Here is an 18,784-nt window from a genome sequence, read left to right as displayed (position 1 = left end):
ATGTGTGCATAAAAATGCTCACATTTTTATTAGATGTTTCCTGAGTAAAATATCGCATCTGCCTTATTTCCATGAGGCGATTTGTTTCCGATTTTAACTTGATTAACCTTTTCATCTCTAGAAAAACTTACTTATATGTGTTTATTTCTGTGTATAGTAAACACTTTTCAAGTTTGATTTGGTTTTATGAAGTGTTTAACTAGATAATTAAGTTTAGGGGTTATGTTTAGGGTGTGGACGACTTATATTTCAGTCGTCTGTTGAATAATTTACCCGGACGACGTATATTTCAGTCGTCCACATCGTACCGAACCTTTAATTTTACCAATGTACGTTTTAACCTAACCGGATCATTTTACTCGGACGACTTACATTTCAGTCGTCTGGTGAAGAAATTAAAACAGACGACTTACATGTAAGTCGTCCAAATATTTCCGCCTAAATTTTTTTAAAAAAATTATTTTTCCGCTTAAATAATTTAAACCAGACGATTGAAATGTAAGAAGCAAATCACATTTTTTAGAACTTTAAACTATCACTGTGAGTATTTAAAACCTGAAACGGTTGCATATCAAGTTAATCCTCTATCTCGTGTTTGCACTCGTTTGTGATTGATTTGTTAAGAAGTAAGAACAGAGGAAGAAAGATAAACAAAACACAACAAGGTTAATGAGTTCAGGCTCTTAAACTCACTCTACGTCTCGTCGGGATCTGATACCCTGAATCCACTAAAATTACTTGGTTTATATACAAGTTCATTGTCTAAACCCTAGCCACAAAACCCTCTTGTCGGTTCCTTAAGAAACCCCAACCATGTCGTATGAGAGTGGTCCCAAAAGGAGAGTACTGCAGAACCGACTTCCTCTTCTGTCGAAGCTTAGTTCTCAAGAACCAGCCAACTTCTGGTTCATTTTGAGAAAGATCCAATGCACACGCCACAGGACTCTCACTTGCTCTCATTTCATGTTGGAATCGTAGTCATGGTCTTCTGCAACTATAAAAGCCTTCTAAGTTGAATGCCATCAACACTTATCCGTAGAGAAGAACAGACATTCCTCTGTTCGGACTCAAAACCATATCCACAAAACTCTACCTTGGATTTGAGTTTCATTGATTCTAGTTCTTGGATTCCACCAATCTTTCTGACTATTGTCAGTTCTTTGAAATCTAGAATAGTTCCAGAGCATTTTAGAGCTTCCTCACCGGTAACACCTTGGTAAGGGCATCAGCTGTATTGTAAAGAGTAGTCTTTGTTAGCTTCACCAAACCGTCTGCAATCAAGTCCAGTATAAAGTTATACTTCTGAGTAATATGCTTTGTTCACATCATTCTTGGATAGTGGCACTCTAAGAATCACTAAACACTTCAACTGCATCTTGATGAAAACCCCCTCATTCATCAATCCCTTATCCAAACTTTTAATTTTACAGCCTAAGTTAGTGCCATATATATACTCGGCATCCGGTGGAAGTAGTGCCACCACTTCTATAGACCAGACTTCCAACTGATTGTTCCATCTCCAAGAGTGAAAACATACTCACCAATTGGCCTTTTGCTTTCTAAATCTCCTCCAAAATCAGAGTCGAAACCCTTTCAAAACAAACTTTGTCTCTTATACACAAGCTTTAGTTCGCGTTTAATATACCTCAAGACCCACTTCACTGCTTGCCAATGCTCTTTTAGAGGTTTGCTCATAAACCGGCTATTCACTCCTGCTAGATAAGACAAATCCACTCGGGTGCCAATCATGGCATACATGATGCTGCCCAGTGCCGGCTTAACATTCTTATCGGCCCAGGGCAAATTTTTTTATTCTACCTTTTAAGATTATTTATTTTTCAATGCTTTAAATACATTTTTGTTTATAAAATATAACAGTAATATATTGTGATTTAACCATATATAATTAAAACATTTCTAGGCCCCTTTTTAATTTTATTTATTAAAAACTTGTAAAATATTTATGTAAAAAATGTGTATTTTTAAGAAAAATCAAGCCCCTTGACTTTATACGGAGAGACACAGGTTTGGACCTAGGACGGTCGTACGATTTTTTCCCTAGTTAGTTGGCTCTGATGCTGCGGACTGCACTAGAGCAAGGGACTGTCTTCATTGACTCTGCTTGTTCTTTTAGTTCGTTGTCTGTATCTGTTCTTAGCTTGAAATGGACTCCTAATGCTGTCTGAACTTGCTTGAATTGATTTGAGTATGAACATGTCTAACACTTTCATCAAATACTTTTTTTTTTTGAGACAGTGTTAGAAAATCTTTTGTTCTATTTTGTTTCTTCCATGTCTTTCATCTCAAACTCTACACAGGGAAGAACCTTTAGGTCCTTAATCTGTTTCATTTCTCTTTATTCGTCAACGTGCAACAACAAATAGATGTACTGATCCTTGCAAATTTATTTGATGTACACAAAACTGCTTTCAGAATGGCAGAATTGTATTCCTCAATTTCTTAAAAAATTTGAAACCTCAGATTTTCCACTGTTCAAGACCAGAAAGAGATTTTACTTCCTTATTTTTTCCAAACCTTTCTTTCAAAGTTTGTCATAGCTCAGTTGGTTCATTTATGTGTGCATAAAAATGCTCACATTTTTATTAGATGTTTCCTGAGTAAAATATCGCGTCTGCCTTATTTCCATGAGGCGATTTGTTTCCGATTTTAACTTGATTAACCTTTTCATCTCTAGAAAAACTTACAAAATTTTGGTCCATGCAAAGTAGTTCACTCTAGTTATTTTTGAGACAAAAAAACTAAACTTCTCGATATTTTCCATTAATTTTTAAGAAAACATAAAACTCTAACAGAAAATAATAATGCTTAATGTGAACCGTTTACATGAATAACTGAAAATTTACAAGGAAAACAGAGCATTGATAAGTAAACCGACAAATATAGTGAACTTTTCAAAAGTAAATTTTTCAAAAAAGACAATACATAGAAGAAAAAATTATAATTGCACATAAAATAAACAACAACCGAATCATCTCTTCTACGAGTGAAAAATCAAAAGAACTATTTGATAAAAGTATTTGAGAAGAGATGAAATGTTTGGATGAAATGAATGAAATATAAATATATCTATGAATTATAACCGTTTTTAAAAAGGTAAATAAAAAAAATTATGACCCTTGCCACCGAAGAGCTTGAACTAAAAATCACTCAAAAATATTGTTAGCAGTCAGTCAATTTCAGTAAATTTCATATTTAAAATTTATGTATATGTGACTGGACCTCTATATAATAACTATAGTTTAAATAAATAATTAACCGTGCTGTTATGATTTTTAAGTTATCCCCATTATAACATAACAATATATAAATTGTGTGGTGGCTAGTTGTTGATCTATATTATTAAAACTAAAATACAAATAGAACTAACCTTGTTTTCAATAGATTTATTACATCTTTTATTTTTTTTATTTTCACTCATCTTAATTACTTTATTAATTACCCTTTCCAAATAATTTGACAGTATTTAATATACATTTAAAAAACAAAATTTACCTTTTTTAATTATCTTATTATATCTTTACATTCATTTTTTACATTTTTTAATTCATTAATTGTTTTTACCATAATAATTTGACATTATTTATTTTATGTGTTAACCATAATAATTCCAAAAATATTTGAACGATAAACTTTTTATTACATAATCAGTCGAGTATGAGTATTCGGGTATTTGTTCAGGTACGGATCGATTTTTAGGATATCGAGTTTTCTGAGTTTTGAAATTGAACTCCGCTTGGATATTATAAAATTTTAGGTGAAGAATGGACAGGTTTTTTAAAGTCTGTATGAATTTGGTTTTGATTTGTAGAAATATAAAAAGGAATAAAATATTTATATGTTTAAAAATGTTATTAAATAATTTATAAAAAATAAAATAAAAACCAACGGCCACACGAACATGCGGATCAAATTCTATTATATATTAATAGTCGATAACAATTGTTGTACATTTACTAATAATGATATAATAATGATAAGTGTATAATGGTATGTTTAAATAATCACTAAGAAGATATTAAATTATAGTATTAGTGATATACCTATAGTATAATAGAGTAAATAATATACAGTAATATTTAGTTGTATCATAAAAGTATTATGTTAACGTATTATAATAATATTTATGTTAAATCATATAAATCTATGTATAAAAATAGGTACGGTAAATAAAGAAAGAGAAACCAAAGAAATATTGCTTAATTGATTGAAGAGGAGAATGATATGTTTACAATCATATTGTAGATAAAATATAAAAGTTCCTTAGCGTACATAATGATAATGAGTTACACCTAAATTATTTTGGTAGAAAACTTTAAGAGTGGAAAAGAAAAAGAGAAACAAGAGAGATATTTCTTCTATAACTAAAGAATAAATGATATGTACGTTAACAATGGAAAAGAAAAAAAGATATGTTCAGAATAGAACGAATTCGTCTAGTTTTATTTTCTGCTTCTTTTGTGGACTTTGGTAAAGTTATTCAACTTTTCAACAGTTTTACACGACACTCAGGGTATGACCGATTTTCTCCTTGCAATCTGCAAACACAGTTTCTGTGGTTGGTAACAGTTGTTACCGTTTTGTAACAATCATTCAAACTGTTCTAAACTGATTCGAACCGTTTCAAACCGCTATAAACCTCATAAATTCAAAAGCTGGTTTCAACTAGCGTTTTCGGTTGCGGGAAGATGCATTTTTCTTTTTTTTTAACAATATAAATACAAAAATAAAAATATTCAATAAAATATTTAAATTGGAATTATAAAAATACTAAAATATATCTATTGTATTTTTATTAATATTATAAAATTTTAAAATAAAAATATTTTCTATAATTTTTTAAAATTTAAAACTATAACTTTTTAAATATAATTTTTATATTAATTATAATATTATAATTTTTGATATTTTTATAATTATATAAAATGTAAATATTGTTAATTTATTATTTAACCGCTGCTGCATTTGGTAGTTAAACCATTCCGCAAACACACCAATTTCGAACCAATCGTACAAATCTCTTAAAATAGCTAGAAATCACAACCATCTGCATCCGCAAACTCCCGCTACAACTGCAGCTGCTGCGTTTGAACCAGTCAGACTCTTATTTATCATATTAATAACATTTTTTGTTTTAAAACAATTCATATTTAAAAAATGTTAAATATATATATATATATATATATATATATATATATATATTATTTTTAATGAATATTTATGCGGTAATAATGGTAAATTATAAAATTCAAAGATATAAGTTGTATTTATTAAATTTGGATTCATTAAATATTATAAGAAATAATTAATCATAAAAATAATAGACGAGTTGGAAAACAGTTTAAAATTCAATTAATTTTCTAACTTAATTTAGGTAATTTTATAAGTACAAATTTGTGTCTCCGTTAGCAGAGGTAGGGGTGTCAATTCGGGCTGGTCCGGCCCGGCCCGGCCCAAACCCGCTAAGTCCGTAAATATTTGAGTCCGGCCCGACCCGGCCCGAAAATTATTTGGGCCTAGAATTCAAAGCCCGGTCCGGCCCTTATAGGGCTATAGGGCTTTTGGGGCTTTTGTGGGCTTTTCAAAAAATAATTTGTCATTGTCACTTCCATCGTTTTAATACATGTGAATTTTCATTAAAAAAAAGAGTTTCATTTTTAAAAAATAAAAAATTTATAAAGTGAGTTTAAAATTTTCTTCTCTATCACAATTTTTTTTATTTTTTCGTATGCTTTAAAAACATTTTATACACAAACCAAATTTAATAAGATTTAAATAATCAATTATCAATTAAAACAAAAAATATAAGAGAACAAAATTTATGATAAACATGGTCAAACGTTTCATAATTTGTATTTTGAAAATAAAAACATGTTGTACATGAAAGAAGAAGGTACTTTTGTAAAATTTAAAATGTAACACTTGTAATGATGAAACAATAAAGTGCATTAACAACTTTTATATTTGCTTTATTAGAGTTTGGATAAAAATATTAAAATAATATATCAATACTAATAATAGTTTCGATTACAAGAAAAAATGATAATATTTACGCTAAAATATAAATTTCGGGTTTTTGGACCGGTCCTAGTCCAAACGGACTTAAGCCCAAAATACCCAAAGCCCAAATGGGCTTAGCCCGAAAGGCCCAATTTTTTTTGGGCTTATAAAGCGAAGCCCAAGCCCGGTAATTTTTAGGGCTGGGCGGGCTCGGGCTACGGGCTTCGGCCCTAATTGACATGTCTAAGCAGAGGGTAGGTGTGCTGTCGGTCGTTTTAATATGAAGTTATATTTCTACCAGAGTTTTTTTTTTTTGTTTGACTGAAGGCTTTCAGTATCAGAGTTGATAAATGTCAAATCCAGAACAAGTGTAGACATAGAAACACAGTATAAAAAATTGAGAAGATTAGTCACTGAAACAACACCAAGGAAACAACAACATATGGAGCACCGAAAGTTAAGAGGTAACGGCGTAGACATCCACGTGGCGATCCAAGGCCCTTCCGATGGCCCTGTAGTCCTCCTCATCCATGGATTCCCTACTCTTTGGTACTCATGGCGTCACCAGATCCCCGGACTCGCTGCTCTTGGATACCGCGCCGTCGCTCCTGACTTACGCGGTTACGGTGACTCCGATGCTCCGTCGGAGATCTCTTCCTACACTTGCTTCCACCTGGTGGGTGACATGATCGCTGTCATATCCGCCTTGACCGAAGATAAAGTGTTTGTGGTTGGCCATGATTGGGGAGCTCTCATCGCTTGGTATCTTTGTCTTTTCCGACCTGATAAAGTCAAAGCTCTGGTCAACCTCTCTGTTCCTTTCTCTTTCGGTCCTAAAGATCCTACCGTTAAACCTATCGACGTGCTGCGTAAGTTCTACGGCGACGACTTCTACATGTGTAGGTTTCAGGTTCGTTCATTTCTTCTTCTTTTTCCCAAAGCTTAAAATAACCGGAGAGGATTCTAAAATCTATATTAGTTTTAATATTTTAAATCTCTAAACCGGGGCGTCTACTCTGGTGGTAAAGGACTCACAGCTGTGAGCACCGCCACCTGAGTTCGATTCCCGGCCACTGCGGATTTAACATTCGGGCCGCAGCGACACAGATTAGTCTCTTGGATCTGGGAAGCCGTTGGGAAAACTGTGTTTAATCAAAAAAAAAAAAATTTAAATCTCTATTTTATTTATGTTTTTCAGGTTTCTTTGGTAAATTGTGTATATACCAATGCATATTCATAAACATACACACAAAAATCCATAGTGAATTTTGTTTAGGAATTATCGATCGTTAGATTGCTAATTCAATTATAAACTCTTGTAAAAATAGAATCATAACTTACTAGAGAAACCTTCATATAACTTAGAAATTGAAAGGAAAAAAAAAACATAAATCTCTTGCGTTTGTGTGATTGTTTAGATATCTAACTAATTCAAATCTCTAGGAACAGAAAGGATTATAAGAACAATTTTTTTTATTACTTTTAGAAACTCCTCAAAACTAAATCACTCGATATGTTTCTCTTAGATCTTATGGAACACCTCTCCATTGATCTATATTTATATGAAAAACAATTTTCTTTAACATGTGGGATATGGAAAACACAAACCTAACCTAAACAGAAGCTTCTTTTTCCTATTTCTAGGTTTTCTTATTGTGTTTATCTTAACATATTAAACATCTAATAATATGTTAAGTTTCCACAAGTTTGGAATTATCCAACATTCATCCCCTTAATTCCAACTTGAATTAGGGATATCAATTTCTTGAACTCCGATTAAACTCCTCATTTGCTTGAACATAATCCTTTCTAATAGCTTGATAAGGATGTCGGCCTTCTGCTCAACACCCGACACATGCTCCACTTCGATATGTCCGTTCTCCACACACTCACGAATGAAGTGATACTTCTTGAGTACATGCTTACTCATTCCATGGAAAACTAGATTCTTCGTTAGAGCAATAGCTGATTTGTTGTCGATCCTAAGCTTGACCTTCTCGCCTTCTTTGCTTAGTATCTCACTCAACAACTCCTTGATCCATATAGCTTGCTTTGCTGCTTCTGTTGTTGCCATGAACTCTACTTCACATGATGACAATGCAACCGTCTGCTGCTTCTGCGACATCCAAGTGATCAATGATGAACCATAGTAGAATGCATGTCCTGACGTGCTCCTCCCGTCATCGAGATCAATGTTGTGACTGATGTCACTATAACCAACGATACTCCTTGGCCCATCTCTCTTGAAGAACAAACCGTAGTTTGTTGTTCATTTCACATACTGCAATATGTGCTTGATGGCTTGTCCGTGAGAGTCCCTCGGATTGTGCATGTATCTGCTAAGAACACCTACTGCGTAACACAGGTCGGGTCTTGTGTGAAGCAGATACCTCAAACATCCTATGATTCTTCTGAACTCGGTAGCATCTATCTCTCGTTCATCTTCAGCTTTTGAGATTTTCAAATTCGCCTTCATTGGAATTTGAGTTTCGTTACACGCTTCCATCTTTGTGTCACACAGGATTCCTTGAGCATACTCCTCTTGTTTTATTTTGATTCCGTCTGCTCCTTGAATCACCTCTATGCCAAGGTAGTGCGTTAGCTTACCTAGATCTGACATCTCGAACTTCTTAGACATCTCCTTGAATTGTCTAATCACCTTAAGTGAAGTTCATGTCACAAATAGATCATCAACGTAGATGGCTATGATCAAGACGTCTCCTCCTTTAGTCTTGCGATACACTGATGGTTCCTTCGTGCACTTCTCAAATCTCATGTCCTTGAGAACCTGATCGAGTTTCACATTCCATTCCCTGGGTGCCTGGCGTAACCCATACAAAGCCTTGTGTAACACATACACTCGATCCTCTTCTCCTTTCTTCTCGAAACCTTCAGGTTGAGTTATATACACTAACTCCTTTAGATCTCCATTCAAGAAAGCGGTCTTCACGTCCATGTGATGTATCTCCCAACCGTTCGTTGCTGCGAGGGCTATTAAGAGTCGAATAGTTTCGAGTCGCGCCACTGGTGCAAACACTTCATCGAAATCTATTCCTTCTCTTTGTACATAGCCTTTTGCCACAAGTCTCGTCTTATACTTGCTCAATGTACCATCCGCCTTTTTTTTATCTTGAAGATCCACTTCAACCCTATAGGTTTCACTCCAGCCAGTCTATCCACAAGCTCCCATGTCTTGTTTCTTGTGATAGACTCCAACTCGGCCACCATCGCTTCAACCCATTCTCGTACGCGTTCAGCTTCAAAATAGTTCTCTGGCTCGCCATCCACTGTGAGCAACATTATTGCACTTTCTTGATCTGCAAATAACACATAATCATCGAGATATCTTGGTTTTGTTATGGTTCGGCCTTGTCTAGTCACCAACAGTTGACTTCCACCGTCTTGGTTTGCATTGTGATCCGCATCTTCTTCTTCTTCCTCATCTTGGTTTGTAGCTTCCTGTCCATGATCCTCACCTTGATCATTATTGTAACACCGTCGAACCGTCCTAGACATATGGTCGATTAACCGGCCAACAATCAAACAAGAACATGACCGATCGACCGTCCAACACCCAGGGTTAGAGATGAATGAGCCAACCGGCCAGCCAACAATCAAACAAGAACATGACTGACCGTTCAACCCAACACCATGGTTTGGAAGCGCTACTTGACGGGTTAGGGACGATCCGATCAGAGTCACAAAATTTACTCCACGGCCTAGACCAGTTCTTTTACTAACTCGTCCCGCTGCGTCAAGGCACAAGGCTTTGCAACCCGTACCTATAGTTAGCGTTTTCCGTTAGATCAAGGCCTAAGGATTTTCAACCCATACCACGACCTAATGTTGTGTTAGACCGGACTAGTCAAATATCAGAGTACTCATGAAGCGCATATAAAACAATTACTTTTATTGATTTAGGAAATATTCATACATTGAATAATTCAAGACCGGGTCCGGCCTAATGCCAAATCGATTCAACATAACACAATTCACAATACCGTTTACAAAAGGCATGAAATCTACTCCGGCGGTCCTAACGTCCAGCACCAAGTTATCCGATCATCCTTACCTAAAGCGACTTGCAAAAAGGACAATGAAGTTGGATGAGTAATCTAGTATTACTCAGTGAGCTGGTGGCTTCTACCCGCAACCTAGACTCTAACCCAGACAACCCAAAATAACAATCAATCTAGCCCTAACATGCAATAAAAGCTAAGGCTAAGCAAACCGTTACTAAGTTAGACTTGGCCTCCTGCCATGTTCTAGCTTCAAGTAACGGGAACTTGCATTAAAACAATTCAACAACCAATCCCTATTTAACCATATATACGCTTGAGTTCAGTACTCATGTAGTGTTAGACTCTTAGACTTAACAAGTATCATTAACCGGTCGACCAACAATCAGACAAGAACATGATCGGCCAACCAATGATACCGCATAGCTTTAATATCTACCACCCTTCACAAGCAATCACTCGAACACATATAGGCCAACGTCAAGCCTACACTAACCAAATACACACCAAGCCAAATCCGGTACCTAAACTAGACTTAGGACTTAATGTCAGAACCCGCAAGACAAACAATCAACAACCACAACCACAACAATAATAAGATAGTAACTACCAATGACTCGATCTAACTCGTAACACCGTATATTGGTGCTACACTGACTCGAGGGTTCCATAACCCTTACGACCCTCTAACACAACACTCTAACCTGGGCCCTGGTGACTTCGTGTTCCTCCTCTCTATCGGCAATATCCTATCTTCCTACCACAAAGGCCCACAGTCCTTCGGGTCACCGCGCGACAGCCCACAGTCCTTCGGGTCACTGCCACATTACACCGTTGTGTAATACTCAGCCATAGGACATGACTCCGTTCGTCTGAGTCTTCTCGATCCAGCGAATCAGGGGTTTCCTTGAACCCGCTGGGTACGAGGCCGAGGAAACACTAATCACCCCTAACAAGCCTAGTATGGGTGGGTTACGCACATACTGTCGGCACACTCACACAACACAAACTCAATCCAGAACCTAAACTAAAGATAAAGTTTCAGATCCTAACTAGACTCTTGACTCAACAAGACTAACCAATAGTACCAGTAGTCCGGCTTATATGGCCTAAGACCTTAGTACCAACTACTAAACAACAATATCAATACTAAACAACTCAATCAAACCGTTACCCAGATAGTTCAGCCTCCTGCTATGAAACTATCTTTAAAGATAACGGGAACCTGCACTCAACCATATCAACACACAAGAATAGAAAACATGATGCATCCTAGCCCTAGTCCTAGTCAGGTTATTAACTCAGTCTTAATTCCATTCATCTCAGCTTAGCCCGTGCTAAACTAAGTCTAGTTCTGTAAATAAAATAACTCTAAGGACTATACCATTCAATAGCGTGATCATTCTAATCTATATGCGACTCGATCTACCCTAAATTCCAAATGGAATTCACACAAAACCAACTCACAGTGTTCTAGGCGAGAAGCAGCTGGTTGATCGGAGAGGACATGACCCAAACCCAAAGAACGACTTGACTGAACTGGACTGGACTGATCTCGACTTGGACAGAACCTCGGCTTCACCATGAAGAAACTTACAGGTCTGTACGGACTGATCTGGATTCGGACAGAACCTTCTTTAGCTTCTGGACAGTTCTTCGGACTTCCCGGCGGAGTATTGAACTTCAAGACTTCGACTGAACTGAACCCATGAATCTGAACTAAGTCTTGACAGCACCTCCACTTGATCATCAAAGCAACTGACTGGCCTGGACGAATTCATTTGACAGAACCTTCCCTAGGCGCTGACTCGAAAGCAGTAGAGAACTGACCTCGAAAACTCTCTAAAACACTCGAAATAGCTCGGAATCACTTGCTTTCTTTTTCTAGTTTTCTCTCACGTTTTTAACTTAGTTTGGACAGGTCTGGATGTGAAGAAATGAGTTGGGGTCATGAGGTATTTATAGGAGATAACAACTAATCAGCTTCAGGTTGGTGGCAGCCTGTGTGTCGCTTCGCATGGCTCCGGACGCATGCTCGGCGGCACCTCGTGCTCCACATGGCTGGCTGCATGTCCATGACACATGCAGGACGCCACCACTCCTCCCAGATGTCAGGCTGCATGACTAGAGCTCATGCAAGGCGCCACAACAGCACACACATGTCAATCATCATGCTTCGGTTGCATGCGCGAAGACACCTCGTGCTTGGTCGATCCACCTCGTGCTTCTACGTGTCAGGCTGCATGTACAGCTTCCATGCAGGGCGACACCTCGAGCTTCTGGAGACACTCAGCTTGTTAGATGGTTGACACCACGTTCTGAACACCTGCAACTGAACTGAACCCATGGAACTGAACTAAGTCTGGAAATCACCTCCACTTGATCATCAAAGGAACTGACTGGCCTGGACGAATTCATTTGACAGAACCTTCCCTAGGCGCTGACTCGAAAGCAGTAGAGAACTGACCTCGAAAACTCTCTAAAACACTCGAAATAGCTCGGAATCACTTGCTTTCTTATTCTAGTTTTCTCTCACGTTTTTAACTTAGTTTGGACATGTCTGGATGTGAAGAAATGAGTTGGGGTCGTGAGGTATTTATAGGAGACAACAACCAATCAGCTTCTGGTTGGTGGCAGCATGTGTGTCGCTTCGCATGGCTCTGGACGCATGCGCGGCGGCACCTTGTGCTCCACATGGCTGTGTGACCTACCTCGACCTCTGCCTCTACCGTTCCATCCTCTTCCTCTACCACGGGAATTCTCATAGCCCCTCTGACTATGCTCTTCATTGTTCGAAAACATCAGCTTCCCTTGGTCTTCTTTCTGAGTTTCTTCTCCTACACGCTCCTCGTACTCCATAAGCCTTCCAACTATGTCTACAAACCCTGTCGAGTTGAGATCTAGAACTTGCTCAAGTGATGCTACGATCTGGATATACTTGTGTCTCGGAAGACTCTTCAAGAACTTCTTGACCATCTTGGATTCTTCTATGTTCTCTCCCAACGAGGTTGCTTTGGATGATAGGCCCGATATCTTCCCCGCGAAGTCATCGACCGTATCGTTATCATCCATATTCAACCTATCAAACTCCGTCATCAACGTCTGAAGTCTCGCCTCCCTTACACGATCAGCTCCTAGGTGTCGCGACTTGATGGCATTCCAGATCTCTTTTGATGTGGTTTGTTCTCCCACCTGGAGAATCAATGTTTCAGGAACAGATTGAAACAAAAGAGTTATCGCCACATCGTTCTTCTTTTAATCATCTGAATCGGGTTCGATCGTGTCCCACACTTCACGAACACGAAGTAAAACCTTCATCCTCATGGACCAAACTGTGTAGTTTGTCGATGACAACATCGGACATTGGATGGATGTAGATCCAAAGTCCTTCGTGCGTGGAGCCCTAATCACGTCTGCCATCTTGCTTACGCGATCTCTTGTTCACACGCACCAGGATCTTAAGCTACAACTTAAGCTTAAATCGAATCTCCAATCTGAGGCTCTGATACCAATTCAAATCTCTAGAAACACAAAGGATTATAAAGAGTCTGATTGGTAAGGACTGTAGCTTTAAAATGTTTGCTGTAGAAAAAAATCTGTAGACTTTTTGCTGTGGCTTTAGATTTTATTGCTGTAGAATTTTATGGAAAGCACTAAAAAATTTCTTTGGATATTTGGCTCTGCAGATCATTTGTACAGCTGTAGGTTATTTCAAGAGTTGTGGTTTCAAAAAAAAATTTAAAGCTTGATTGCTATGAATTTGGTGCTTTAGAAATAAATAGGGTTGTGGACAGCACCTACAACAACTATCAATCACCCCAAAAATCACCCCAAAAACAATTTTTCTTATTAGCTTTAGAAACTACTCAAAACTAAAACTCTCAATATGTTTCTCTTAAATCTTATGGAACACCTCTCCATTGATCTATATTTATATGAAAGACAATTCACTTTAACATGTGGGATATGAAAAACACAAACCTAACCTAAATAGAAACTTCATTTTCCTATTTCTAGGTTTCATTATTGTGTTTATCTTAACATATTAAACATCTAATAATATGTTAAGTTTTCACAAGCTTAGAATTATCCAACGCTAATTACTTTTAAAAATCGTTTAAAGGTTTCATTGTGGTAATGCAGGAAGTGGGAGAAATAGAAGCTGAGATTTCTGAGGTTGGGGTCGAGAGAGTAGTGAGGAGGATACTCACATATAGAACACCTCGACCGCTTATTTTGCCCAAGGATAAAAGCTTTTGGGGACCTAAAGACGAAACTATTCCTTTACCGTCATGGCTAACGGAGGAAGATGTTGCTTACTATGTTAGCAAGTTTCAAGAGAAAGGTTACACTGGTGGAGTTAATTACTACCGCAATTTTGACCGGTAACTTCTCTACTTTTATTCTGCATCTTACATAGTTGAATGTTGAGAACTCAAACTTTTAGGTACTCAAAATACAAGTACTTGCTAAAATACGGTCTACATGCAAGTTACTTCCCGTCTTATTACATGTTTTTCGCAATTTGCTTGTGGATTACTTGCATTTGCATGTCACTTTCCAACTAACCTTAGATTTTATCTTTGAAAGTGTTTTAGAAAGTTACTAGTGTATATAAGCAGCAGTTAACTAGTTAAGTGTCTTTAAGGATTTTCGAACTTACTAGCATTTTTCACAGTGAATTAATAAAGCAACAAAATATGTATATAACAATAATACTAAAATAAAACATGGAAAACAAAAGCCGAGTATATGTTGTTACCTATCCCTTCTAGTATGTCAGAAAGTTTGAAGAACATAATTTTTTTATCTTGAACGATATGCATCATATCATACAGTTTTGAATCCCAGTGGTAACACAACAACTACATTAATAAAACCGCTTACTACATATCATGGCTTGTAAATGCTTGTTCATAAAAAATGTGATTTGCTTCTTACATTAACGCAAAAGCATAATCGACGCCTTTTCCTATACCGGCAGAAACAATGAGCTGTTTGCTCCATGGGTGGGATGCAAAATCCAGGTACCTACAAAATTCGCGATTGGGGAGCAGGATCTGGTCTACCATTTTCCTGGTGCGAGGGAATACATACATGGTCCCAAGTTCAAGGAAGAAGTTCCTTTGCTCGAAGAGCCTGTGGTCATCGAGGGGGCTGCTCACTTCGTTAACCAAGAGAAGCCACAAGAGATCCTCCAACTTATCGTTGACTTCATCTCCAAATTCTAGTCTTGCTTTCCTTAAGCCACCTTGTAAGTTCCATACGGAAGAGCATATATGCTTTTAATAAGTTGAACAGTGAGGATTATGGTTTATATGTATTATGAAGTTTAAGGTTCGTTTTATCAACCTTTTTCCTATGGAAGTTTTTCGTAAAAAATGTTTATTTTTATTTTATGAAAGTTATTATGTAAAACATTGTGGAACTTAGTTTTACAGAAGTTGTTTGTAATACATTTTTAAGTTTTACAACATTGTAATACTGTTGTGCGAAAGATTCCATACTTTGGAAATATTGTTTTTCTAATTTTTTTGTCTGCAAGGAAATTGAGCATGGCATATGCAAAACTATTCTCTCAACATTTCTTATGTGGACAACTCAGCTTAAAATAGTATGATTTAGCAAATGCTAACCATAATTGTAAATGTGTACTTAATAAGAAAAGGCTATAATTTTTACAAGAACAAGGAAATTGATCACAACAACAACACAAGGGTTTGAAACTGAATCATATGACATAATCTAGCCGTACGACACAATCAGACAAAAACAATTTGAATCTGAGACCACTAAAGAATTGATCGGAAGACAAAAACAAGTTGAGTCTTTCTTCGTAAGCCACATTTTTTTGTAAATGAAGCTTCCTAAAATTCTTTGTTTTTTGTAGTTCTGATTCTGTTCTCTATGTTCGATTCAAACAACAAAACAAGTTTATATGTATCATCTGAAGAACAACAAATTGAAACCTCCAAATTTCAATCCGAAAATTTTAAGTAAAAATATATTTTTCCGTAAACCATTGATAATAACGATTGAAACCCACCTTTTGTCGACAGTGAGAATATTTTTTTCGTTGTGGGAGGTCGCTTCAACTTCAAGAGGCACAGCTTGTATGCAACATTTTTTTTTTGTGATGGGTTATACCACATTTTTTATTTAGTCACATTTAAAAAGGTATTATAGGCGTTTGATTAGTTAATGAACTTTAGTTAGTTGATTTTTAGTTTGAGGGATATTGTTGTGATAAAAATTTAAAAGAGATTATTGAAGAGAATTACTATTGTTTTTTACTCATTAATAAATGATAGTTTTGAGAGTTATTTTTGAGGGGTTTTTGCCAAAACTAACCCACAACTTGATTTTAATCCCAAACCTATACCCAAACTTGAATCAAAGGCAAAACTAACCTAAAATCCTAGTGAAATTACAGCTCAACCCCTTGTGACTAAACAAAAAAACAGAAGCCATTTTTACGAATATAGCCCCAGTAAATCGTCTGAGTCGTCTGGACGACTGAAGTGTAAGTCGTCTGGACGACTGAAGTGTAAGTCGTCTGGTACCAGTTTATTTTAAAAATAATTTATAAATCTTGTAAAAAAATATTTTGATGCGTGAAAAATAAAAATCAAGTAATTATAAACAGTTTTAAGTGATATAAATTAATATATGATAAAATTGATTTGTTTTGAAGATAGATGAGTGGAAGTAGTGAATCATGAAATACTTTGGTTTCGGAGTTTGACAAACATATGTTGTAGTATTGTATGTATTGTTAGGGTTAGATTTTGGAAAACAAAAATGTTTTTTTCAAAAATTAGTTTTCACCTATATGTGTTTATTTCTGTGTATAGTAAACACTTTTCAAGTTTGATTTGGTTTTATGAAGTGTTTAACTAGATAATTAAGTTTAGGGGTTATGTTTAGGGTGTGGACGACTTATATTTCAGTCGTCTGTTGAATAATTTACCCGGACGACGTATATTTCAGTCGTCCACATCGTACCGAACCTTTAATTTTACCAATGTACGTTTTAACCTAACCGGATCATTTTACTCGGACGACTTACATTTCAGTCGTCTGGTGAAGAAATTAAAACAGACGACTTACATGTAAGTCGTCCAAATATTCCCGCCTAAATTTTTTTTAAAAAATTATTTTCCCGCTTAAATAATTTAAACCAGACGACTTACAAGTAAGTCGTCTGGAAAGTCTTCTATTTTAGTTTCCCGCTAAAAATATTTAATTTCCCACTAAAAATATTAAACTCTTCTGGACGACTTACATGTAAGTCGCCTGTTTTAATTTCTTCAACAGACGACTGAAATGTAAGTCGTCTAGGAAGTCGTCTCAGTCAAAAATATTTAACCTAATTGGATTTTTTGTCTCCCTATATAAAGAAAAATTTACACATTCTCTCTCCTCCTCTCAAATGGCTGCAACAAAAATGTAATGTTCATCATTCTAAAACTTTCCAACCTCTCTCTAATCTCTTTGACTTGAAAACACCAAACTTTATATGAATTTTTCAGTTTTGTCTCATGTATTTCTTACTAATCTATCTCTTTTGCACGTTTTTAATCAAATGATACTCATCTTCCACTAATTTAAAGGTAAATCTATTAATTTTAGATATGTATTTTTGTGTGTTCTATAAATGTAGATTTATCTAATCTTCCACTCATTTTCTCTATTTTTAAGTCATTTGAACGTTTTTGGATATGCAGGTTTTTCAGATCTGGATTTGATATGCAGGTTTTTCAGATCTGGAAGACTTCTGAGACGACTTACTTGTTAGTCGTCTGGAAGTCGTCTGGAAGTCGTCTGGACTTCTTGGAAGTCTTCTGACAAAGTCGTCTGGACTTCCAGGAAGTCGTCTGGATTTTTCTGAGCTTTTTGGTAAGTTCTTATGTCTGATTTTTCTTCATTTGGTAACTTCTTGTTGTATAAAGTTCTTACTTTTTTCCCAAACTAAAACTCTCCAAACCCACTCTAATCTCTTTGACTTGAAAACACCAAACTTTATATGAATTTTTCAGTTTTGTCTCATGTCTTTCTTACTAATCTATCTTTTTTGCAGGTTTTTAATTAGATGGTACTCATCTTCCACTAATTTAAAGGTAGATCTATTATTTTTAGATATGTATTTTTGTGTGTTCTGTAAAGGTAGATTTATCTAATCTTCCACTCATTTTTTCTGTTTTTAAGCCATTTGAACGTTTTTGAATATGCAGGTTTTTCAGATCTGGATTTAATATGCAGGTTTTTCAGATCTGGAAGACTTCTGGGACGACTTACTTATTAGTCGTCTGGAAGTCGTCTGAAAGTCGTCTGGACTTCCTGAAAGTCGTCTAGACTTCCTGTAAAGTCGTATGGAAGTCGTCTGAACTTCCTAAAAGTCTTCTGACAAAGTCGTCTGAACTTCCTGGAAGTCGTCTGGACTTCTTAGAAGTCGTCTGGACTTCTTAGAAGTCGTCTGGACTTCTTAAAAGTCATCTGGTCTTGTCTACTCAAGTGGAATCCAAGCTTGTCTTTGTAGAGGAATGATCTATAATAGTTTTGTTTGTGGTCTGTTTTGTGAATTGCATGTCTACTCTTTTAGTTGTGAATTTTTTGTAAAATCAGTAATAATGTTTTCCAAGATGTATTAAATGTGCTAACAATGTGTTTACACATTTACAAATCAATGAAATAATAGACTTCAGTAGCCTTTTTCTTATCTTTGGATCTCTCATATGCAATAATAA

General features: G+C 36.1%; 1 protein-coding gene across 1 annotated transcript; it reads left to right on the top strand.

Moving 5' to 3' along the window:
- The first annotated feature begins 6,332 nt into the window (after nt 1-6,332).
- Nucleotides 6,333-15,566, top strand: LOC111197695 (epoxide hydrolase A-like). Its single transcript, XM_022703172.2, has 3 exons — nt 6,333-6,928; nt 14,181-14,422; nt 15,022-15,566. The coding sequence occupies exons 1-3, from the start codon at nt 6,461-6,463 to the stop codon at nt 15,266-15,268; spliced, it is 957 nt and encodes a 318-aa protein (XP_022558893.1). The 5' UTR covers nt 6,333-6,460; the 3' UTR covers nt 15,269-15,566.
- Nucleotides 15,567-18,784: the final 3,218 nt, after the last annotated feature.

The sequence above is a fragment of the Brassica napus genome, chromosome C4 (genome assembly GCF_020379485.1).
Source record: "Brassica napus cultivar Da-Ae chromosome C4, Da-Ae, whole genome shotgun sequence".
Classification (NCBI taxonomy): Eukaryota; Viridiplantae; Streptophyta; class Magnoliopsida; order Brassicales; family Brassicaceae; genus Brassica; species Brassica napus.
This window is presented reverse-complemented; position numbering and strand designations above follow the sequence as displayed.

Excerpts from the sequence above, each read along its gene's own strand:
- LOC111197695 (XM_022703172.2), top strand. The coding sequence starts at position 6,461 with ATGGAGCACCGAAAGTTAAGAGGTAACGGCGTAGACATCCACGTGGCG. Across the intron at positions 6,929-14,180 it reads TCTACATGTGTAGGTTTCAG|GAAGTGGGAGAAATAGAAGC; the intron begins GTTCGTTCATTT and ends GTGGTAATGCAG. Across the intron at positions 14,423-15,021 it reads TACTACCGCAATTTTGACCG|AAACAATGAGCTGTTTGCTC; the intron begins GTAACTTCTCTA and ends CTATACCGGCAG.